The sequence below is a fragment of the Mustela nigripes genome, chromosome 6, assembly GCF_022355385.1.
Source record: "Mustela nigripes isolate SB6536 chromosome 6, MUSNIG.SB6536, whole genome shotgun sequence".
NCBI classification, from domain to species: Eukaryota; Metazoa; Chordata; class Mammalia; order Carnivora; family Mustelidae; genus Mustela; species Mustela nigripes.
In genome coordinates, this window is record NC_081562.1 from 8191362 (window position 1) to 8216090 (window position 24729).

The 24729-nt window shown below is 43.8% G+C and overlaps 1 protein-coding gene across 7 annotated transcripts in view; it reads right to left on the reverse strand.

Moving 5' to 3' along the window:
- The window catches only part of TNRC6B (trinucleotide repeat containing adaptor 6B), a 246345-nt gene that overhangs the window by 44890 nt on the left and 176726 nt on the right, over positions 1–24729 (reverse strand). For all 7 annotated transcript variants that reach the window (XM_059401954.1, XM_059401952.1, XM_059401956.1 and 4 more), the window contains 4 exons: positions 17881–17968; positions 12838–12859; positions 5495–5836; positions 844–3192 (listed from right to left, as the gene is read on the reverse strand). In XM_059401954.1, the coding sequence (XP_059257937.1) occupies positions 844–3192; positions 5495–5836; positions 12838–12859; positions 17881–17968 (2801 nt within the window). The remainder of the gene's footprint in view (positions 1–843; positions 3193–5494; positions 5837–12837; positions 12860–17880; positions 17969–24729) is intronic.

Sequence of the window (24729 nt, forward strand, 5' to 3'; positions counted from 1 at the left end):
TTGTGGGGGGAAAAGAGAACTAGTTAAAAGCAATCATTTTCTAAGTGCCCATAAATACATTCACTGAACACTATGCTTACCCGAGGAGTGGAAAACTAAGTATTAATTCTACCAAGAAAAACAGAAACAAAACCCCACCTGAAGAGTGCATCCCCTTAATTTGCTGAATTATATGTTTTAAGGGGACATTCAAGTTGACAATGCCAAAGATGGTATTACTAGCACTACCTTTAATTTACCAGGTATGGCTATGGTTTCTATTCAGACAGAGGAAGAAGAAAGTTTAATTCTGGGCAAGTGAGTATCATGAGAGAGCAACTTCTTATGTGAAGTATTCCACTTCCAGATCCTGCTGTGCTACAGCATTCCAACGGCCCCTTCCAGAACAACACAAAATACTTCCCTTCGCTGGGGAAGGAGAAACACAGAGGATATGTCCATGGGTAGAAACTGAATGGAAATCAGGTCTATTTCTGCTACTATTTTAATTCTTCATTTTTAAAATCTGGAGCATAGTTTGTTTAGCAAGATACATTTTTTGGATTCTGCAAGACCAATACAATTACCACAAAAAAAAAAAAACAAAAAAACCCTCTGGGAGACTAACACAGGGATGGCCATCTTTTTCCTTTTGCCAAGAAAGAACATTAAAATGTGCCACCAGCATCTGTTATCACTACCATTTTATAAAAAGAGAGCGTCTGTTAACCGTAGAGTAGGGTTAATGTAGAAAGATTTCCAGAACAAAACCAACTTGAATAAATGCAGAATAAAGGAATAAGTGCCAATGCCCCGGTTTAGGATTTTTCCTTATTGACCCCGCAAGAAGCAGCCACTGCCTACCTGATGCTGATTTACTGGTCATCGGGGTAGGCAGGTTTGGTTCTCGAGGAGCTGGGCCCCCTTGGGAATTCTTATCCCACAGATTCACATTCTTGTAGTTGTAACTGTCAGGGTCTCCCCACGCCGAAGTGCCATCATCAATGTCCATTTTCCGACTAATTGACTGTGGGGATGGCTCTTCCCAACCACTGGGTTCCTCATCCTTAGCGGTTACTGGCTGTGGCCCGCTGCTCCAGTTGGAACTGGAAGGTCGTCCATTGCCTGGAGGTGGTGGGGGCGGGCCTCCCCATGAACCGGAAGCCTCTGGTTGTGGTGGCGGTGGCTGCTGTGGCTGCTGCTGCTGTTGGTGCTGTTTATTCCAGGAACTGGGCTGTCTGCCAGTCTCAGTCCATGCTGGAGACCTTTTGCAATCTTCCCACCCGCCTTTGGAAGCTAGGCTTGCACTCCCGCTGTTCCCCCAAGTTCCGATTTCGTTCTGCCCTCCTTCACCCCACCCAGACCCAGGTTTACTTGCCGAACTTTCCCAACTGCTGTTTTTCGCTTGATCAACTTCCTCTCCCCAACCATTCTTCCCGGAAGTCCATCCTTGATTGGGCTGGCGCCCCCCTCCCCACCCCTGATCCTTGCTGGAGTTCTCGTTCCAAGAGGAAGATGTCTTTTCATCCGGTCGTCCGCCTCCCCAGTTGGAAGAATTGTTGTTCTTGTAGTCATTCCAGCCTCCTGTGTTCTTGGGGTCTTTCCACTCTGTAGAGGCTGAGAGCTCCCCCCATCCAGACTTCATTTGATTGCTTTGGCTGGGTGCGTCTCCCCAGCCCCCTGAGTTCTTGGTCTGTGTGGCAGCGCTCTCCCACCCCTCAGTTCCTTTGTCAGACTTCCCCTCAGGCCTTGGCACCTCTTCAATATCCCACACTGTGTCCTGCTTAATTTGAGTTTGGCCCCAGCCAGTGTTTGAGAGCACCCTGGGGTCCAAATCAGTTCGGCTCAAAAGAGTCTGTAAGACAGCCTGACAATCAGGATGTGTGGGCCGGTATGACCGACGGCCAGAATTATGACTGTCACTACTTCCTGCTTTGTGGTTGCTTCCAGTGCTTTGACCTCCAACTTCACTTCCTGTGGAGCTGGAAGATCTTCCCCAACAGGGAGCCTGGGCATTGCCTTGGTTTTCAGGGAGGGGGTGGCCCTTCTGATTGTCCCATGCTCCAGTGCTAGAATTTGGTTGGTTTGGACCACTCCATTCTCCAATTTTCAACTCATCAGACCCAGTCGGCTGTTTCCATTCTCCCTGAGAGACCCCAGATGTCATTTTGTTCCCTTCACCCCATTTGTTGTCGTTAGAGTCCTGAGGGCCAAAGTTCCAGGACCCACCCGTAGACCTGTTATTGTTGTCCCAAGAGTCATTTTTTGACCCAGATGATTTCTGAACAGAAGCTCCTTTCCAGGAGTCCTCTCTATCCTTTCCATTGTTCCCATTGTTTCCAGAATTGCTTTGTCCAGAGGCTGTGTCAGTTCCAGAAGGCCCCCTAGCTGCACCCCAAGATCCAACACTCCCAGTCTTTCGATCTCCAGTGCTTTGTGAAGGGGCATCAGTGCTCCTGGAGGCGTTCCCCAAGCCCATTCCAAAGGGCATTCCCTTATTCTCCATGGGGTTTGGTGAACTTAAGTTCAAGGAGTTAGTGTTTCCATTTTTTGGTCCATCAGTGTTATGAATTTGAGCCTGTTCTCTGCCAGAGACAACAAAATTAACACCCGCATTTTCCATCTTTGACTGCTGTTCCCTGGACGCCTGACCTACTGTGCTAACCTGTGCACTGGAATTACTCGTATCCGTTTCCAATGCCCCTTTCCTAGAATTTCCTTCTTGGACCAGCGCTGGCCAGGCAGATGGGTTGCTATTTGGGTTAAAGTTGCTGAAGCCAGAGCCAGGTCCGACTCTATCCTGACCACTCACATTCCTCCAATTTCCTAGTCCACTGTTGCCCTCTGTAGTAGAGTTGGAAGATTGAACAGATTTAGTCTTAGGGTCAGATTTCCAGACCCCAAGATTACATTCGTTCCCAGAACTTGCAGACTGGCACTGGCTCCCTTTTCCTTTGTTACTAGTGGTGCTTCCTGGCAGAGTGCTCTTCTCAGAGCCAGGGTTCGAGGCACTGTTGTTATCGGTGGTGTTTTCGGAAGAAGACTCAGTGTCTTTGCTGGCAATACAAGGCCACTCTTCCATGTCAGACCCGTCTACAATCACCTTGTCCCGGATGTGAATGGGGTTGGGGGAGGCGCCGTTGTTGGAGGAGGCTCCCGGGCCCCAAGTGGAATTTGCATAATTTGAAGCAGCAGCACCTCCAAGGGTTGACTCTGGGAAAGAGATGATCTGATTAATCACAGCCACACATCCCCTTTCCCCACAAACTAGCTTCTCTACCCAGTTGCCTGTCTTGGTTAACTGTGCCACACCTGTGCTAGTCATCTCTTCTCTCTCATTCTGCAGGGGTGCGGTATTGCTAAGTGTCACTCCACAACGTTTCTCAAAGCTGTCCCCTTGTCATTCTTATTGACAGAGAAGGGCCTTTTTGTATCATGAGACAATGCAGTAACAAGCTGAAGCTGCTTTCTATTTCCAATCTACTCTAAGCACTCCTGGCTAGAGTAAATTGCTCTGAAGCACCCTGTCAATTAGATCACTGCTGTATGGGAAGCTTCCACAAGTTTCTTCGTGCACAAGAACAAAGCTAAACTCGAGTCTGATCAAGACACTGCACAATCTGGAGCCAACGGACTTGTCTGGTCTCATCTTCCACTACTTTCTATGTGGATGCCTACATTCTGCACTCCTCGACAGTCCACGACTTGTGCCTTCTCACCCTGGAACTACTGGTTCCCCTGTTTGGATTCATATACTGAAGTTTATCCATCTTTCTGGGCCTAGTACAAGTGCTATTTCCTCTATGAGGTTTTTGGTTTGGTTTTTAGTTCATCACTTGAAAATAACCTTTCCCTGTCCAAAGCTCAGTGCTGGGGTACTGTGTTCCCATCTACCTTCCCCCACATTAACACAGAGACTCGCCCAGAAGCTCCCTCTCTTAGGCAGAGACCCTATCTTGCTAAGGTTTGAATTCTTCATAGTGGCCAGTGCTTTGCTGCTCAGTAAGCATCTAATGAATGCTGAATGCCCACCCAGCTAGATGCTGGGGCAGACGAGTATGGATCACTTGTATGCTCAAGGAACTTAGTCTGACAAATTAGTCTGGCTCAGCACACATCTTGGTGTAACTTATCATATTTGGTGGGAAGAAAAATGATGTTTTTAACTCAGTAATTTCTTCTAAACTTGTTTTAGTTATTTTAACCAAGATGCTTTAAATCAACATAAGACTGAAAAAATATTGCACAGAGCCATATTAAGTGTAGAAATTAGAGAATCTCCAACCATTTTGAGATTTAGGGGGTCTCCTTGGTTTTAAGAATGCAAACGAGGGACTCATGTCTACATCCAGGCCTGGCTAGATCTGGCTGCAGAAAAACCTGATATGACCACCAGCACAGACTTCCTTCTGCAACTGCTTAGAGGGGCCAAGGAGGAGGGGCCCTGAGGCTTTCCTCTGCCTGTTTTAGGCCTGGCCTGATGGCCACCACAGGAAAGTCTGCAGAGAGCCCATGTAACTGTGAGGTTTCTTTCCATCTTTACTCTGCACAAGAGATAGTGACAGAATTTTCCAAGGCAATTCTATGTTCAAACTCAGAACCAGAATGAAGCATGCTTTCAGTTAACAATGACCAATTCCTTGTTCTTGCCAAGGCCTGATGATGTTCAAGCTCTGAATTTTAGTACAGCCTCAAAAAAACCCTGTAAGAGCTAAGAGGAAATCTGTTAATAAAGATTTGAAACAAAAGGGGGGGAGGTGATGTTTGGAGGTTCTCGGCTGTTAGCTGATTTAGTATTCACCTATTAAAAACTCTCAAAACTTGTAAAGCCCTTCTGCTAAAGATGCCTTATATCTACATGCAGTTTTCCTGTCTGTCTAAAGTAGGCTCTATACCCAATGTGGGACTCAAACTTATGACCCCAAGATCAAGAGGGGCACACTCTAACTGTGGCAGCAGGGCGCCCCTACATACAGTTCTTAACAAAACTCAAAATCCCCTAAAGAAACAATTAATTTAAAAAATCCAATAAAAAACTACAGAATGGTATTATTTGGTATCTCCTCCCACGAGATTCTACAGAGTAACCTAAGAGATAATTCTCTCTCGGCCCCCGGCGTTCTGCAAGCAGAAGCACAGGCAGGTAAGGTTCAGAACAAGCCTGTGCACCGGCCCCACCTCCAGTCGTACCCTGAGCACACACTTGTGCTGATGGCTGGAACTATGGACGCTTGGGTTTATAATGCGCTCGTCTGAGGAGGGAAAAAAGTCCCAAATGGTGATGACGAGCGAAAGCCACATTAGCTCTCGTGCCAAGAGCACACGCTGGACGCTAAAACCCCGTTTCAGAAAGCGCTGGTGTGCATTTCATCCTGGGATCCTCGCCTGTCTTCTGAGTGACCCCAAGAGTCCAGCTAAGGAAGGGTTTTCGTGGACCCTATACCAGGCCATAGAGAAGACACGCTCACTAGTTTTAAAGCTGCCGCGGGAAACGTTCCCAGTGTGGAACCCTCACCTGGTGCAGTCCCACCGTCACCCTGCAGCAGCGTTCCTGTCACTTGTGCGTTGTTTGAGTTTGCTCCAGGTGCGGTGGAGGGAGGAGGCCCTGCCCCACCCCCAAGGAGCATGCAGGACGGTGGAGGGGGCTGCCCACGTTTTAGTAACACTTTGTGGTCCTGCTGGCAACGGAATCGCGGCGGCACCTCCCGAGGCATGTAGCGGGCGGCGCTTGGCGGTTGTCCGTTCGGCACTGCCACCCTTTTGGCATTGTTGCCACCATTGACTGGTGGCGATGGAGAGCTGCCAATTGGGCTGGCGGCCGTTGGTTGGCTTAAACTTGGTTTCGTCACTTCGGGCACTGAAAGAGAGAGATTGGGAAACGGTCTTTGAAACCAAACACCTTTTTCTAAAGATTGTTTTTAAGAAAGCTTCCATGAGACCAATTCCCACAGGACAACCCTTCTTCCATCCAACTGTGGACGGACGTGGTCCTTCTCAACTTCCCTGCACCTTCAGTTTACTGGAGGGACGGCAGAGGTGGGGAGAGATGGTGACAGGGGCCCAAAGACAGCGATGCCATAGAACTCCATTCCATCCATTAAGGGGGGGTGGGAAGCAATCACCATCTGCTCCCCTGAATCCCTGAAGGGCTGCCCAGCCAGTCTGAGGGTACATATGGGCATGAGGCAAAGCCGCTGGGGAAGGTTCAGGGCGCTCAACCAGAATGCCCCTGCCCTTTATCCACCTTCTTGAAGACCTTCAAAAGAGAAGCTTTTCTTGAAGTCCCTAGACTAGATGGGCAAAACACCTTTGTTTGTGCTCCTGGAACACGATGTCCATCTTTCTTCACCATGAATTTATCACATTATATTGAAATTCTCATTCACGAGCTCCTCACCCTCACCAGGCCAGGAATCCGTCAAGAACGAGGACCCTCCTTTCATCTTTTCTCTTGGGGCCTAGCACAGAGGAGATCCCCACAGGAAACCTCAGCCCTGGAGTCACAAAATCCATGGATTTTGGTTTCTACAGCTACCTGAACTCGAACACTCTTGCTTTGCACTCTGTAAATAATTAGAAACATTATAAATTTTTTTGCTGGTGTCAAAAACAAAATTTTTAAGGGGTTCTTGTATGTTTATTCCAACTCTTTATTTAAAATAAAAATTTCAGGGGCACTTGGGTGGCTTAGTCGGTTAAGCAGCCGACTCTTGATTTCTGCTCAGGTCATCATCTTATTAGGGTCGTGAGATCAAGCCCCTCCCTGGGATTGGCAATGGGACTGCCTAAGAGTACTTTTTCTCTCTCTCCCCCTGTCCCTCCTTTCTCTCTCTCCCACTCTAAAAAAGAAAAAAAAAAGTAAAATAAAATAAAAAATGCAAATAAAATTAAATAAAAATTCCAAAATGTAGGTATTTTTCCTACTTATTTTAAAGAATTTAATGTTTGGGGTGCCTGGGTGGCTCAGTTGTTGAGTGTCTACCTTCAGCTCAGGTCATGGTCTCAGGGTCCTGGGATGGAGCCCCACATCGGGCTCCCTGCTCAGCGGGAAGCCTGCTTCTCCCTCTCCTACTCCCCCTGCTTGTCTCTCTTGCTGTCCCTCTCTCTCTGTGTCAACAAATAAAGTCTAAAAAAAAAAAAAAAAAAAAAAAGAATTTAATGTTTTATCTTACTTTTAAAAATGGCAAACAGGAAGTGTGGAATGTGCAGGGTGACTGAAAATATACCCTTTGGTTTTCCCCTCAACCCTACAAAGGATGATCTTCGGCACCTCTCTTGCTTCATCCTACCGACAGGCTCCCCCCTCCTTCCAAGAAAATCTACCTGGCAAACAGAAGCTGGCAATGTTACGGAAACAACCACTGAGCCAGGTAAGTCAGATGATTCTGAGGCCCAAATCCCTGACCTCCAGAGGCATGTCTGGGCCAGCTCTGGTGGCTGTACTGCTCCGACTGCTGAAAGGATGCTGGGCCAGCATGCTGCTCGTTGAACTGGCTCCTTTATGGAGAGAGAGATATCATCAGAAGTCAGGGGGCCCAGTCTACTCCCACTGGGCACTGGTGAGCACTGTGAGTAACAAAAACAAATAGGAGCCTGAAGTCACTTCAAGGCAATCCCTGGTCTAATCTTAGCCAATCATGAGGCAGTCCTGGGCCTCCCAGTAAGGAAGGGAGGTCAGAGAATCCACAACCTATGAGAAGAATAAAGCTATTTCTTGAGAAAATAAGTTGGTCGTTGCCAGATATTATCAATATAGTAGGTTCTGCATGACCTATAACAGCCGATAGATAAAAATAACTGATAAATGAATGAAGATGAATTATTCAGTGATTCATTTTCTATCTGTGCCTGTAAGATTCTCATAGCAGATGAGATTCTCATAGCAGATGGCATTCCCAATCCCCTCTCTTCTTATTATGACAATAAACAAGAAGTTGGCAAGGGCTGGGAGGAGTCTTCCCAATTGTTGTTGTTGTTGTTAAGATATTTATTTATCTGACAAAGAGAGGGGGGCAGGGAGAGCACGCACACAAGCAGGGAGAGTGGCGGGCAGAGGGAGAAGCAGATTTCCCCCTGAGCAGGGAGCCTGATGCAGGCTTGATCCCAGCGTCCTAGGATCATAACCTGAGCCCAAGGTAGACACTTAAATGACTGAGCCACCCAGGACCCCATGAATTTAGTCTTTAAAAAAACAAAACAAAAAACCTCCAAAAAACTGAACATGAAGATGAGGTCTAAACTCTTCCCACATTTAAGTTACTTGAGTACAAGTTTCCCCATACTTGGACTTTAACATTTATGTCCAAGTGTTTCCCAAATCACTACCATCCAACTCAGATCTCTTTCACCTTTCTTCCTTTTAGCCAGCGCCCCATTATTTCTTAGCTCAAGGAATAGAGTCATCACCTAACCATCCGCTCAAGTAGGAAACCTGGAAGGTGTCCTAGACTTTGTTCTTCCCCGCACATCATTATCTGATCATCATTACATTCCAATGAACCAAAGCATCTCTCTGATACCTTCCTTCCTCCTCTACCACTGTTCCTAACCAGGTTCAAGTCCTCACTGCCTCCTCCCTGGACTATTCTATGCCCACCAGCTGAGCCATATGTCATATACCAGCATTCACTCACTCTCTAGAGGCAGTCAATTCCATCTCTGAACAAACGCTCCCACCAGTGTGAGAATACACAGGTGTTTCTACCAGGTGTGCAATTAGTTTAGTTTGTAAATTAGCTACCTGGGGGGAACCCACCTCAAATCTTAATAAATGAGAGTAGACTCAAGGTTATCTCAACCACCAACACACATTTACTAAATATGCCTTCTAGGGCAGACTCAGCAGAGAGACTTGTGGCCAGTGTACCACAATGATCCATCACCCCAAGTATGCTGATGGGAAGGTGCTGTCCCTCAGCTGTGTTCATGTGGGGTAAAGGTTATGACCTGCTGCTGTGCAGGACAGTATCTAAAAATTTCAACTTATATTAAGCTGGAAGCTTTTCCCTGTTGCTTTGATTCTCACTATCAGTACTTGGCTGTAAGAATAGGCTGCACTGAACAAAACACCTGACAGACATTTACCAAGAGACTAGTAAGTGTCAGGCACCAGGACCCTTCAAATCTCTGAAGACCGTTACCTGAGCTTCCTCAGGCGGTAAGCCTTCCACTGAGGGTTAAGCATCTCCATGTGTATAACCCTCCCCAAGGCAACACAGGCTCAAATCGCTGACCAATCTGGTTCAAACCCCACAGGCTCTAAACAAGTTGATTTCTGTCTCTTTACACAGTGTGGTGCCTGTTATAGGAATTGCAAATCCCTTCCTACATACTGCATTTCTATGAACAGCACTTAAGGTCACGTCAGTCATCTTTTCTTCAAGATTTTATTTACTCTAGAGAGAGCTGGAGCACACACACAAGCGGGGCCAGGGGCAGAGAGAGAATCTCGCGCAGACTGCGCTGAGCACAGAGAGGGATATGGGACTGGGTCTCATGATCCTAAGACCACGACCCAGTCAAGCCAAGAGACAGAGGCTTAACCGACTAAGCCACCCGGATGCCCCAGGTCATGTTAGTTTTTATAAATCAATCATTTCATACCGATAACTATACCATTAAGCCAACCAGGATCCTAACATCTTTTTAACAAGGAAAAATTGCTATGTCCAAACTCCTCCATTGCACAGTCTTTCTAGTCTTGATATTTTTTTAAGTAGGCTCCAGGCCCAGTATGGAGCCCAATGCAGGGTTTGAAGTTTAAAGACCCTGAGATTCAGATCTGAGCTGAGATCAGGAGTCAGATGCTTAACTGACCCAGGCACCCCTTTTAGTCCTAACCTTACCCTTCATCCCTGTTATATCTGGTCTATTACATCAATCCCACAGACCCCTTCGATTCTAAGTCCAATATCCAACGAAGTGGGACATCAGCTTCTACTTTAAGTGCTTCGTACTGTCTGCTACTGGACAGCAAGGCCCTCCTCTAGGCCATGTCTTCACATAACCTCCACTTGAAATCTTATTTCTATTCTCCAGAATTTTCTTTTTATAAAATAATGGAAGTTAAAGACAGAACATATAATGAATCTTTTTTTTTTTTTTTCCCAAAATATGGACAAATCTTACTTCAGTCCTCTGAACAACCAGAGACTTGGCACCAACAGTCTTTTTTCTCATAGGGTCTACTGGGAAAAGAGGGGCAGATTCAGAGTTATGGGGAGACTGCCTAAGAAAGGCACCATCTTTGGGAAGAGGAACAGGACCTAGAAACATCAGCTAAGGGAGAGAAGAAAGGATTTAGAATGCCCAGACATGCTTTTGGGAACAAAGATAAAAATGTGGCTGTAAAGTGGGGCAAAACCCCAGAAAGATCAGGCCCAGTGCTAGGCCCTGTCTTCATATAACCTCCACTTGAACTCCTGTTGTATTCTCTCCAGAATTCTCATTTTTCCTCTCCCTCTACTTATGGCCTAACATACCCCAGAGATAATTTTTATTTTTACTTCTATTTTCTCCTTGGTTCTACTAAATAAATTCCTTAGGAGATCTGAAACAGGCTTTCAGCTCACTTAGGGATTAACTTTTTTTTAAGATTTTATTTATTTATTTGACAGAGATCACAAGTAGGCAGAGAGGCAGGCAGAGAGAGAGAGGAGACAGCAGGCTCCCTGCTGAGAAGAGAGCCCGGTGCGGGACTCGATCCCAGGACCCTGAGATCATGACCGGAGCCGAAGGCAGTGGTTTAACCCACTGAGCCACCCAGGCGCCCAGGGATTAACTTCTGATGGGGGATGGGGTAGAAAAAGTATGGAAACTGTGAGGCTATAATCCATTTTATGGGAGGTGAGAGAAAAATCCTAATTGGAAAGAAAATTCAATAGTAAGTAGGAAAGGAAGTTTGATTTTTAAGATTTTGGCAGAGGGAAGAGGAATGTGTTTCTGAGAACAGACCCAGCACATACACAAAAAATCCAAGAATGCCTTAATGGATTTTCGATTTTCCAATAGAAACACCACTTACCATACAGAGCAGCTTGTTTCCATAGCTCAGTTAGTACTTGGCGTCATGAATGTTAGAGTTGTGGCCAAGCCCAGGAACCTAACCACCATGTTTCAACAACCACAGAGCCTGGATTTTCCAGGAAAATGCCAATACTCTCATCTGTTGTCTTGATAATCATCAGAAAGTCCTATAAACATAAATACTATGTGCCCCAATTCTTTCCTAGATAGTATGTTGGTATAGAAAATATGGATTCTGTACTACTACCAATAACTCTATTTTTATGGTTAAGTATAATTTCTATTTCAAACATATAATTTATAAAGATACTTCCACATAAAGCCCACTTCTGTGTTGGGTACTGGCTAAAAGTACAAGAGGAAAACACTATTCTAAAAATTAAGACAATTATAACTAACAAATGTTCTTACCAGTTTATTTTATAAATCACTACAAGGCCCCAGACTATATTCTCCCTTGAAATGCATTTTGATTAGAAATACATTACAGTAATGTCTAGTCATATGAGAATTTGTTCTCCAGAACTAAGTTTCCTTAAAAACTAGCACTGTCTTGGGGCGCCTGGGTGGCTTAGTGGGTTGAAGCCTCTGCCTTCGGCTCAGGTCATGATCCCAGGGTCTTGGGATCAAGCCCCGCACTGGGCTCTCTGCTCGGCAGGGAGCCTGCTTCCTCCTCTCTCTCTGCCTGCCTCTCTGCCTACTTGTGATCTCTCTATCAAATAAATAAAAAATCTAAAAAAAAACCCCCAAAACTAGCACCGTCTTTATTAGTTTTCCATCACTGTTGGACATGGTTTGGCCTAGCAGTCAACAAAAGAAAACAAAACCAAAAAGAAAACAATCATTAGAGGGTCTCCCATCACATCTTGGCCTATCCGTTCATATCTTGGCCTATCCATACCCGGACCTTCTTCCAAGTTATCACAGTCCTAATGTGATTCCTTCCATCCAAGGCAGTGGTTCTCAACCTGGGGTATGTATTGGGGTCACCTATAGAGCTTCTCAAAATACATCTGCTAGGTCTGTGGCCTGAGACCATGAAGGTTTAGGAGGAGGTCCACACTTGTGTATTTGGCAAGTCTATGCAAATGATGTCAATGCATATCCTAGCTGAGAACCACATATTTAAGTGGGCAAGGACAGGAGTCAGAACACTGGTCTCAAGGAATGAGGTCTACCGTTCTGCAGGGGAACCAACCAAAAGTGCAACCACCATCAGACTGCATAATCCAACCTGCACCAGATTATGCACAAAACTGCATAATCCAAATGAACAGGAGAGAGAGAGATCTGAAAGCACAGACCATTAGGTTGGGGATGGCCTGAAGAACATCTGCTTCTGTTTACGACACATCACTAGTCTGTAACAGAGTTAAAATGTATTATTTTTTGAAAAAGCACATTCCGGGCTCTAGCTCAGAGGACCACCTGACCATCCCAGACATTTAACGCGCCCTTTCAGACACAATGCATGGCATGCATCAAGATGTTTAGCAATCCTCTGCAGTTCCCATCTATAAATGAGCGGCTAGAGTTTTCTTTTTCTTACTGTTTTGAAAAGGTTCAGTTCAAAATCATGACCCATATACTTTCAAAACAAGGTATTACTTCTTCTAATCTCCTTTGCCTTCTAAAAAATTTAAGGCCAACTAGAAACACTACTACAAATACTTTTAATTTGCCATTACTGCTCTTCAGTGGTTGTAAACAACCAACTTAATTACCTTGCACCCACTCTCACTAACCAAGTGGATTGGAGGCTGAGTCAGCAAGGGTGTAAAAATCTAAACACAGAAGGTTCCAAGGACTGAAAAAAGAAAAAAAAAATCTTACCTTTGGTTTTTTGTTCCGTGACCTGAAAAATAAATTAACAGACAAAAGTGAATGAGATATGTTTTCTAGTTCCCTATTATAGGACTACTGTAATTCTAATGACTTAAGGAATTCAGGCTATCAGACATGCAGACATGTCTGATAAGGATTAAGGATTATGACATGTCTGATAAGGATTAAGTCAGATTACCCTATGCCAATGCTCAATATTTATTTGTTGTTTTTAATCAAAGTTCATGAAAAAAGCTTGAGAGTCCACGCTGATGTCCTTCTATAATGCCACATGCCCACTTATAACTTACAATTATAACTTACTACTATGGATACTAAAAATTAAAACAAAAAGCATTCCACTCTTACTAAATGATGAAGTAGCTGTGCCAGGAATGCTGTTTGTCATTTTCATGCTATGACTAGAGAAAAGCAAATGGATAGAGCCTAGAAACTAAACTAGCCATACAGACAAAACGATTACCCTATAAGTATGGACTCAAACATTCAATCTCAAATCTATAAGGCAAAAGTTCAGAAGCCCATCATCAGAGGTATCAGAAGCCATGGCAGAAAGACAGGATTGAAAACCAAGCCATACCACTTCCTGGCTGTGTGATCTCCATTTTCTATTTATCTGTTGAATGGGGATTAGTAAGAACAGGATCTCGAGTACAAAGGGTTGTTATAAAGATTAAGTCAGATTACCCTATGCCAACACTCAGTATTTATTTGTTGTTTTTAATCAAAGTTCATGAAAACAGTATGAAATACAGCAATGAGTGAACATGTAAATTCTGAACAAATAAAGACTGCTTTGTTGAAAGTATTTCTTTATATAGTAACTAATAAATCTATGGAAGTGATTAACTTAAAAGGTTGGATAGGCTGAATGTAATAAGAGGTTTTTTAGAGAGTTTGGATATGATGATTAGGAGCCACATGGAAACTGCTTCTGCTATTGAGAGGAAAATAAAGGAGTGCACCTAATTATATATGCCCTATGATATTAAAAAAACCACAAAAGGCCATGCATAAGAAAAACACCCAAAAGGAAATGCACCAGAATTCTAATAGGCTTACATTATTTTCATTACTATTATGGAGATCGTACATGATTTTGATTCCCTTTCCCAAATGTTAATCTTCTAAAGCATTTTTAATGGTTCTCTGACTTTGATATAGAAAAGAAGATGTTTGGTTATTTGTGGCTGATAAGCAGTGCAGGCCACTGCGACGGGTGCTCATGCAAGCATGCCGTCTTTGGAGTGTATGTCCTACAGCTAACCAACCCGCTCTGCAGTGGATTCCAGCACGCTAATGCCTGATACAGAATCTGAATGAAATGCCCTAGTTGTATGACCTCCCGGAGTGTTCCTTACACTCTTGCATTAAAAGACAAGCTAATTCGACTCTATTGAATTTGTAGTAGACAGCACTTTAAAATGAATGTGTTTCCCTGTACCAACTGTTAAAGAGCTCAAGTCTACTGTGCAATTTTTCTAAAACTCCGTTTCACCACGAATGAACTGATTTGCATCCACATACCACCAATTCCTTAAGGCAATTTAAGCTTTATAACATTATAAACATTTCTCAGAATGCCATTTTGAAGATCAGTTATACAGGAAGTCAATGCCTTCCCCAGTTGTAAGTGACAAACCCAAGTAAAGTCAACTGTGTCTTACAATGTGGGTTCTGTTAAAAGAGCTGTCCTCCAGACGGTGGAAAGCTGATGATCAAAGCATGTGTTCCGCCAACACTGAACAATGGTCCTTCAGCAGCATCAGCTTAATGAATGTGAATGGAATCCTTCCTTGACACCTTTCCCATGAATGGAAATCTAACCCGGTTTACTCAGCGATGGCTCTAGAAAGAGCAAATTGAGTAAACCCACACCATTTTCATGAGAAAAGCTCAAGTTTAATGTGTGTGTGGAAATAGCTTGATTCAGCTTTAAGGAAAAGTCGATTCTTCAAGAAAATCACATTGCCAACACTCACTCTTAACCACTGATCTGTTAAACAAACAGGTTTTTTTTTTTTTTTAAAGATTTTATTTATTTATTTGACAGAGAGAGAGAGAGAAAGAAAGATAGAGATCACAAGTAGGCAGAGAGGCAGACAGAGAGAGAGAGGAGGTAGCAGGCTCCCTGCTGAGCAGAGAGCCCAATGCGGGGCTCGATCCCAGGACTCCAGGACCCTGAGATAATGACCTGAGCCGAAGGCAGAGGCTTAACTCACTGGGCCACCCAGGTGCCCCTAAACAAACGGGTTTTGAGTGACTCTTATGAACTGGGCACTGCCCTAACTTCCCGGAAATACAAATATGAGTAAAACCTCGAGAAACTGACAGTCTAACAGGAAGACAGACACGAAGAGATGATTGTAGAGCAAGAGGGTAAGCAGCGAGAAGGATGGAAGCACCGTAAACGGTGCAGACTGAATGAATGACCACATGATAGAGCCTCTGGCACATTCCCTATGATTCTTTGCATCATAGCACATTTTATGCCTCCTCGTTGAGCCGCTGTCTCTACAATAAGGTTGGGAGCCACTAAGACAATCACATGGTAACCTTTGTGCTCTTCCTTAAAACTGCTAAATCAGATTTTAATTCTGGAATGGCACAATGGTTCAGTATGATACAACAATATCCAAGGCCATGTGTTGGCCTGAATCCCATGTCAGCCGATCTAGAACATTTTTGAACAAAAATGATTGAATGTTATTGTTCATATGTAACCATTTGGAATTTTATTTATGGTGATTTTCTTCTTTGCCATAATTTCTGAACCAGTTCTTCATGTAGATACAAGTACACAGGGAGAGTGACCAGCTGTATAAATGACATTCTCTGCCTAAATACCCAATTTGCTCTTGAGTAAACCCACACCATCTTGTATTGTAAATCATTTTTCTATTAGTGGATCCACAGTAAAGTTTACAGATGCATATTTTATCAATCACAGCCAGATGCTGATTATTTTCCAGTTGAGGAATATTATGACCTTTGTGAAGAATGAAGACAGATCACAGATTGCCTAAAATAATCACTCGATTTGCTATCTTCTTGTTACCACTCTTTGCTCAAGTTCACCCATGTCTAGCCTATTAACCATTCATTCCCACAGACTGCAAAATCCAATTTTTATACCAACTTAGTTGATGAAATGGGAATGCCCTAAAGGAAAGAAAACCTTCACTGCGGTTCACTCTTCAGTGAACAGGTCAGTATGAGGAGGGGCAATGCCCTGACACGTTCTCGCGGGCGGACCTGCTTATCACACCTCAATACGTGGAAGGGGGCTGTGTCTCCAAAGGCAAGTATGAAAAAATCCTCTAGGTTGTTATCTGACATCTTTAGTCAGACTCTTTCCTGACATTTTAGATAATTCTAACAAGCTCAGATCAGAAGCAACATGTTAAAAGCAGGTGCCCTGGTAGCACGAGGATGGGATGGTGAGCACACCACTACTAACAGAAACAGAAACACCAAGAAAAGCAGACAAAACCTTAATGAGCATGTGCAGAGTCTATTATATTATAGTACCAAACAGTAACGAATATTCCTTTTAATTAAGTCATGAAGAAAAGATGAAATTTTATTTTACATGTTTATTTTTTTTTTAAAGACTTTATTTATTTATTTGACAGAGAGAAATCACAAGTAGGTAGAGAGGCAGGCAGAGAGAGAGAGAGGAGGAAGCAGGCTCCCTGCTGAGCAGAGAGCCCGATGCGGGACTCGATCCCAGGACCCTGAGATCATGACCTGAGCCGAAGGCAGCGGCTTAACCACTGAGCCACCCAGGCGCCCTATTTTACATGTTTAATGTGGCAGGGTCATATGCAATCCAATTCAGAAAATATTTCCAGTATTGTTTTTTCTCCTGGCATCCAAAAATGATCTATTTCAGAAATTCAGAAAACTGACTTATGGGAATAACAGTTCTATCCAATAATGCTGAGATAACTTGTGGTGTCCCGTGACACCCCACACTGGTTTGTGTATGACTGCCTGCCTGGGGTCTGTTCTAAATCTGGACTTTCTACCTTCCTAAACTTGGCTTCAATAACCTGGCACTACAGCAGGAACCCTCAAACCTGACTCACAGTTGAGGTCCTACTTCCCAAGTGTGCTAGTCAGCAGTAACAAGAACTGGAGGCAAATCATTTTACCTCCCCCAAAGGCACCAGAACACTCTTGCTGAGCCAGAGCCTAAGTCAGGCAATGCTGAAGAGTGGAGGTGGGGGAGATTAGACCAGGGAGGGGGCAGAGGAGCACATACTGAAGGAGGGGCGCGGGGCCCGCTGGTCTCTGCTCGGACAGCGCTGAGGTCCAGCTCATCAATTAAGACTTGTCAGCTGACAGGAGCATCTCAGTGGCTCAGTTGTTGGGCATCTGCCTTCGGCTCAGGTCATTACCCCAGTGTCCTGGGCTCCAGCCCTGCAACGGGCTCCCTGCTTCTCCCTCTCCTATAGCCCCTCTGCTTGTGTTCCCTCTCTTGCTGTATCTCTGTCAAATAAATAAATAAAATCTTAAAAAAAAAAAAGACTTGTCAGTTGACAGAGGTGAGGCCTGTGTCCTTTTTCTTTTACCATCTCTTCTTCCCTAAGCAAGGGCCTCAATGCCATGGTATATTATCTCCCCCAGAGCACTAATCAGACTCTACAAATGACAGTGCTGTAAGAGGGACCAAAAGGAGAACACTGTGGTGAACTTAACAAGCCTTAAGAAGTTATTTTACAAGCTAACCTAAGAAAATGGAGATTAATTATGATATGAATGAGGAAACTCTAAGAATTTAAATGCTGGGGACCCTCTTGCCTTTCTCGATTTCGTTTACTGCTGTTCTCATTAAATCAGCTGTAGCTCTCCTGAATACCTACTTATGGAAACAAATGCAGGTCTCCAACTTTCTCCCACTTTCAGATCTTAAAACTTTCAAGTGAACTAAGCAGCATTGCTGGGCTCGCAGGTATCCAACCCAAGGCAGTTACTTACTCTAGATGCTTGGTGGATGTCAAGACAGACTTAAGTAATTAAACCTACCTTCTGAGTGGCTTCTTTTTTCTTTTTATCCTCTTTCTTCCTTTTCTTGTCTTCCATTAACTGTTCTTCCCTTTCTTGCTCCTTCTCTCTGTTAAAGTAATATCACACCAGAAAGTTAACATCTATATTCAATCTCCTTGCAGCCAATGAAATGTTTGTGGATGGCGTGCAAACATTCCATCTCTGTGACTGAGCAGAACCCAGTATTTTACTTAAACTAAGAGGATGCATAAAACTAACCACATTTGGTTATCCACCTATTTTGGTTTGTTACTCCTTTTACAAAATATGACTGTTTGGTTTTAAAGAAGCCCATTAAAGTGAACTTTAAAGTATATTCCTGAAACAAAACAACACACACACACACACACACACACACACAGCAAAACCCTTGATTTGAATATATGACAACATCTGGTTGGCTTTTAGGGGATATTCCTGGAATCCATGGATCTACGGAACACTCAGTACCTGGTCTTAAAAACACAAGTAGAGAACACATAAAACACAAAGCATTAGCAATGTCAAAAAAAAAAAAATGTTTTTAAAGGTTTTTATTTATTTTTTTGAAAGAAGGAGGAGGGAGAGAGAGGGAGAGAGAACAAGCACAGGGCGGGGGGCGGCGCAGCAGACAGAGGGAGAGCAGACTCCCTGCTGAGCAGGAAGCCTGAAAGTATTTGATCCAGGACCCTGAGATCATGATCTGAGCCTAAGGCAGCTGCTTAACCAACTTAGCCACTGGGTGCCCAAGAAAAATTCTGTGATAGGCAACAGGCCTCAAAAATAATACAGTATATATTAATCATGATACGCAGTTACAGATCACAATTTAGGCATTTTCCCATGTCATCTCCAGTGTGGTTAACATAAAACTCTACATTCTGCATTTCATATTTTTCTTCTGTATTACTAATACTGGACACTTTACATGTGTTTTTAAGGCGGGTACCAAGCATCCTATAAATCCGTGTACCCACTCCTGAATGAGTTCATGTCTACAGCTTCGTGAACATGTGCATTAAGACCACCAACAAGAGCAAAAATGATCCACGACAATGAACATTCTAGTTGAACACGTGCTGAATCTTAAGAAATTAAGATAATGGGGGCGTTGGGGCACCTGGGTGGCTCAGTGGGTTAAGCCTCTGCCTTCAGCTCAGGTCATGGTCCCAGGGTCCTGGGATCCAGCCCTGCATCGGGCTCTCTGCTCAGCAGGGAGCCTGCTTCCGCCTCTGCCTGCCTCTCTGCCTGCTTGTGATCTATGTCTGTCAAATAGATAAATAAAATCTTAAGAAAAAACAAAAAAAGATAATGGGGGCGCCTGGGTGGCTCAGTGGGTTAAAGCCTCTGCCTTCGGCTCAGGTCATGGTCCCAGGGTCCTGGGATTGAGCTCCACGTTGGGCTCTCTGCTCTGCGGGGAGTCTGCTTCCTCCTCTCTCTCTGTCTGCCTCTCTGTCTACTTGTGGTCTCTCTCTGTCAAATAAATAAATAAAATCTTAAAAAAAAAAAAAAGAAAGAAATTAAGATAATGTAATTGATGCTTCACATGTAGAAGAATGTAATATTTAGACTCCTATACCCTGTAACACACGTCTGAATGTAACGTATACATAAGGCTGCCAACCTCCACTCCGCACAGCAAACGGGAAGAGCACATCTCCAAAACTACTGAGGCTGCTTCCAAGCTCAAGGCAGGGCCTGACGCCACTCTCCAAATGCCGGAGCTAGAAGGAGACCCAGATCTGGCGCCCAGTTCCCCCACAATACTGAACAGATACTTAGGATTTTAGGTGATCCAGCACACTGAACTCACAGCTTCCCAGATACCATCCAGAAAAATGCCAAGTTCAAAGTCAGACACATGAAAGAAAAACGTGAAGTAAATGTTTGCTGGCGTGGCAAAAGCCACAAAGACGGTTCCTGAAGGACTCAAGTCGGGGAGTGGTAACGCCTCAAGCTGTACAAAGAACTGACCATCAACACTGAAGCCGGCTCTCCTGACCGGGTAATGCTTTGTTTCTAGAAAACGAAAACTAAATGACAACAACTAAGGATGAGGTGTTCTCCCTACATGCCAAGTCTCCTGGGGTTCTGTCCATATTCACAAATACTGGCCCTTCTCCCTCCCTGCCTCTGGCATAGACATACAAAAGCCTGATGTGCACAATTCATACCCCAAAGGCAACTTCAACGGAAACTATAGAAACATCATCAAGGAAGAGGTTTTATTGGGATTCCCATAGGTTGAATGCTGGAACTCTGTGGAGTCAGATGATGTGTCCCTCAGTCTCAGTGGGAACTTGTGGTGGGAATCCACCCGCAGCAGTGCACCACTTCCAGAACGTGGCATTATGAAAACTGGCAAGACAGAGGCTGACCATCTAAGGCAGGCTGGCCAGGGATCCTGCTGTAGTTGCTTCCTCTGGATGTAAGTGGGAGAAGATGGGATTCCTCATGACCCAGTTACTGTAACTCAGTTCCTGTATTTTAAAGTGCAATGGACTACTGGGAAAGAGCAACACAGTCTGAAAATCTGTTTAAATATCCAATGCTTTAAAAAGCAGTGAGTTGCAATTTCTTTCTGTATCTATTCTAAAAAGTTTATTTTAAAAACTAATGTAAAAAAAAAAGCAAAGTAAGTCTTTAATGAAACACATTCTTCAAAACAACTAACCTTTTCAAGTATTTTTTCCTATAAACAGGTAATTCAGGGAAAGGGACTGAAATTCATATTCACTACAAGATTTATTTCCAAAATAAATATTTTTCAAAGCTTTCCAGGAGACAGGCTGTGCTTTCACCGTCATCTTTTACGGCTTATATTGGTAGAATTGAGTTTTCTCTTTAGATTTCACTTCCTTAGGAAGAATTTACTTTCCCAAACCAAACCTGACTTAAAAACCTGCCATTTAGGGGCGCCTGGGTGGCTCAGTCATTAAGCAGCTGCCTTTGGCTCAGATCGTGGTCCCAAGGTCCTGGGATTGAGCCCCGCATCAGGCTCCCTGGTCAGTGGGAAGCCTGCTTCTCCCTCTCCCACACCCTGTTTGTTTCCTCTCTCACTGTGTCTCTCTCTGTCAAATAAATAAAATCTTTAAAAAACAAACAAACAAACAAACAAACAATCCTGGGGCGCCTGGGTGGCTCAGTGGGTTAAAGCCTCTGCCTTTGGCTCCGGTCATGATCCTGGGGTCCTGGGATCAAGCCCCACATCAGGCTCTCTGCTCAGCAGGGAGCTTGCTTCCCTCCTCCCCTGCCTGCCTGTCTGCCTACTTGTGATCTCTGTCAAATAAATAAATAAAATCTTAAAAAAAAAAACCCAAAACCCAATTACTTAATGATGCCATTTACTTAATGATGAATCAGAAAGTACAGAGTTCACCTTTCTTCTCATCCAGTTGTGCTCTACCTTGGTTGCATCATTGGGGAGCTTTAAAATATCCCATGCTGCACCAGAACCCAAGAGGGCAAAGGGCAAAGAGGGCATCCATGCAAGGAAGGCAGTTACATATAGGGGGACTGATTAGTCTATCTATCTATCTATCTATCTATCTATCTTTTTTTTTTTTTTTTTTTGACAGAGAGATCATAGGTAGGCAGAGAGGCAGGCAGAGAGAGAGGGGGAAGCAGGCTCCCTGCTGAGCAGAGAGCCCAATGCGTGGCTCAATCCTAGGACCCTGATATCATTACCTGAGCCCAAGGCAGAGACTTGAGCCACCCAGGTGCTCCAAATCAATATATTAATGATGATGACAACCAGGTTTCTCACTATTGAAAAAGTAGCTACCAAAATGGAAAGGGAAAAAGCTCAAAAGAGTCCTGTGGAGTTGGTTCAGAATTAGTTATTGGCAACAACTCAGGGTTTTTAACATATAGAGAAAGATTTAACAATAAACATAGATGCGATTTTTGCAAGCCCATATATGTGTATATTCCTTCATGTATGCAAACACACACACACACACACCCCTAGCTCTGCCACTGAAAGGGCTTGGGAAGAAGGAACACCCCAATAGCAATGAACATACCTAGTACCCAGACTGTGGCTTCTAAATATCATTCTTAAAAAGAACCAAAATCCTTTTTTAGAAGAGCTAATTTGGGGGCTAGGGCAAAGGAAGTACAAAATGAGTGTGGAATGTTCATTGCCAAGAAGCAAGGAAATGTTCAACAAATAATAAACGGCTGCAGAGACCAATTTGAAGGGGCTCCTATAAGCTAAATCTGGGACAGTATGCACATAAAAAATAATGATGGTAAGAAATTATAAGCCATTGTATAAAATAGGAAACCATGAGTCCATTCAGACAGAAATAAGTAAATGAGTAAGTTAAAAGTTTAAGAAATGGAATATTCACATAGTTTTAAGGTACCTCCCTATGAAAATACTTATTAATTAGAAAGGAGATAAGAATAAGTACACAGAGGAGAAGCCTGGCAGATACCACCTTAATCAAATAAAACACACGAGCATCATTGTAATGGGATAAACTGAAACTATGAGTTGCCTGATTAGATACTCTGAGAACACAGAATCTCTTCTACAATATTCCTCTCAAGTATGTATAACCCGAAAATTATCAGGAGGAAATGCCAGAGAACCTCAAACTGAGAGGCATTTTACCAAATAATGGGTCTGCAATCTTCAAAAGTTTCAGGATCACTGAACCTCAGGGAAACAGGAGATTTAACAAGACAAAATAACCAAATGCTAAGTGTGATACTTTTGCTATAAAGGCTATTATTGGGCTAAGTGTCAAACTCTGTGTAGAGGCTGAAGATTAAATGGTAGCAATGTATCAGTGTTTCTTTTGTTTTGTTTTTTTTAATTTCGATAGTTGTATTGTGGTTATATAGGAGAATATTCTTGATTTTTTGAAATACACCAAAGTATAGGGAAAAGGGATACGGGTGATAGGACACTGGGACAACAATTTATTCTTAAGTGATTCAGGAAAAGTGTTGTTGCTGTTTTAATCATATTTGCAACTTTTCTGTAAGTTCAAGATTATTTCAAAATAAAACAAAAATCAACAAAACCATTATTGGGGTAGCTCCTCAAATCAACTACATAGGAATCTCTAGGGAGAGAACCACGGCTCCAAATTCTGCATATAAGCCCATACTTTAAAAGGTATTTATTATAGGGGTGCCTGGGTGGCTCAGTTATTAAGTGTCTGCCTTCAGCTCTGGTTGTGATCCCAGGGTCCTGGGATCGAGCCCTGCATCGGGCCTCCCTGCTCAGCAGGAAGCCTGCTACTCCTTCTCCCACAAACCCCTGCTTGTGTTCCCTCTCTAGATGTCTCTGTCAAATAAATAAATAAAATCTTAAAAAAAAAAAAAAGGTATTTATACTTCAAACATCAAACCTTCCATCCAGCAATCAAATACAAGTGCCAGGTGACTAGCTGGGTCCCACTTAACCACCAACTGCTTCTAAGTCTAAACGCAGAGGAAATCATTCACATTCTCCTGCATCTCTTAACTATGTAGCCAGATCCAAGTGTGAACACTATAATCTAGAATAAATCTAGAATAGTAAAAAGGCAAAACTACTTTTAAGAAAGGTCTAAGGTGAAAAAAATACAACAGTGTTTTCTTGTTTCTTAAAAAAAAAAAAAATTAATTGAAAGAAGTAGAAGTAACTATTTTTTGAGAAAAGCAGTACTTGAATAAAGGAAAATATCCAGTCTTCACCTGAGCTGAGGCAGAGCAAGATTCCTGTTCTGCTGACAAGTTCAGAATATGGAACAGCCATTGTGCTAACGTTCCTAAAAACCCACCACATCACACATTCAAAGAGTCTAAGAGCACACAGGGCAAGTTAAGAGCTGTGCCATCTGGACACCTCCCTAGAGCTCACATTCAAGATCATTCACAGTACAGTTCTAACTTCCATGTTCTCCCTCATCCATTCCACATAGCTAATGGAAAAACCTTCCTCCTTCTGTGGCCCAATCATACCTTACCCCGTTATCAAGTCTTGGCTCAATATCCGTCTATATCATCTCCAATTCACAGGAAACATGCCTCCCCCTGGACATCCCACAAGCACCCAAGGTGTTGGTAGCTATCCATCACGGGCAGCATCAGACCACATGAAAGGACTTCTCTGCAGCATGGCGGCTTTGAACAGGGAGGGCTCTGGGGAACAGAGGCTGGTTTGGGGCTTGGCTAGTCTGTGTTTCGCCTCTTCTCTTGGAGGCTGCCCAGGAACGGATCCATCCATTCCTTTAACAGACATTTCCGGGTCCCTAACACAAGCTGGCCCTTCCCTAAGCACTGGTGATAGAGCAGAAATAAAACCAAGGCCCAGCTCTCCGGGCGGGGGCGGGGGGGGGGCGGCGCTTACCTTCCAGTGGGGAAGAGAGATAACCAACAAGATCTACAACAAAACTCTATGTATCAAATATCCACTTCCGGCGTCAACAAGTACCCTGGAGAAGACAGGGTGGGGTAAGCTGATGGAGATAGCGGGCAGGGAAGAGAGCATCTTACATATGATGATTAGAAAAGGCCTCTCTGGTCAGGTGGCCTGAGAACCCCACCAAAGCAAGGGATTGTGTGGGTGCCTGGGAGACAACATTAGGAGATGACGTGTCTGAGGAACCAGGAGCTTGTGTCTGAGGAGGAAGGAGAAAGTGGTGGTTGGGGTCAAAGAGGCAGCAGTGGCTCTTCCTAGAATGACTGCATTTTTCAAGTTAACTGGAACCTACCTTCTCACAACTGAGTAACAATCACCACTTCCAAAATCTCTCTCGTTCTCACCTTCAACCAAAAAGCCCACCTCTCCTCTCAGGTGTCAACAGCTCTAGGGCTGCGGTTTCCGGCCTCAGTGGGGGCTCGCATGCC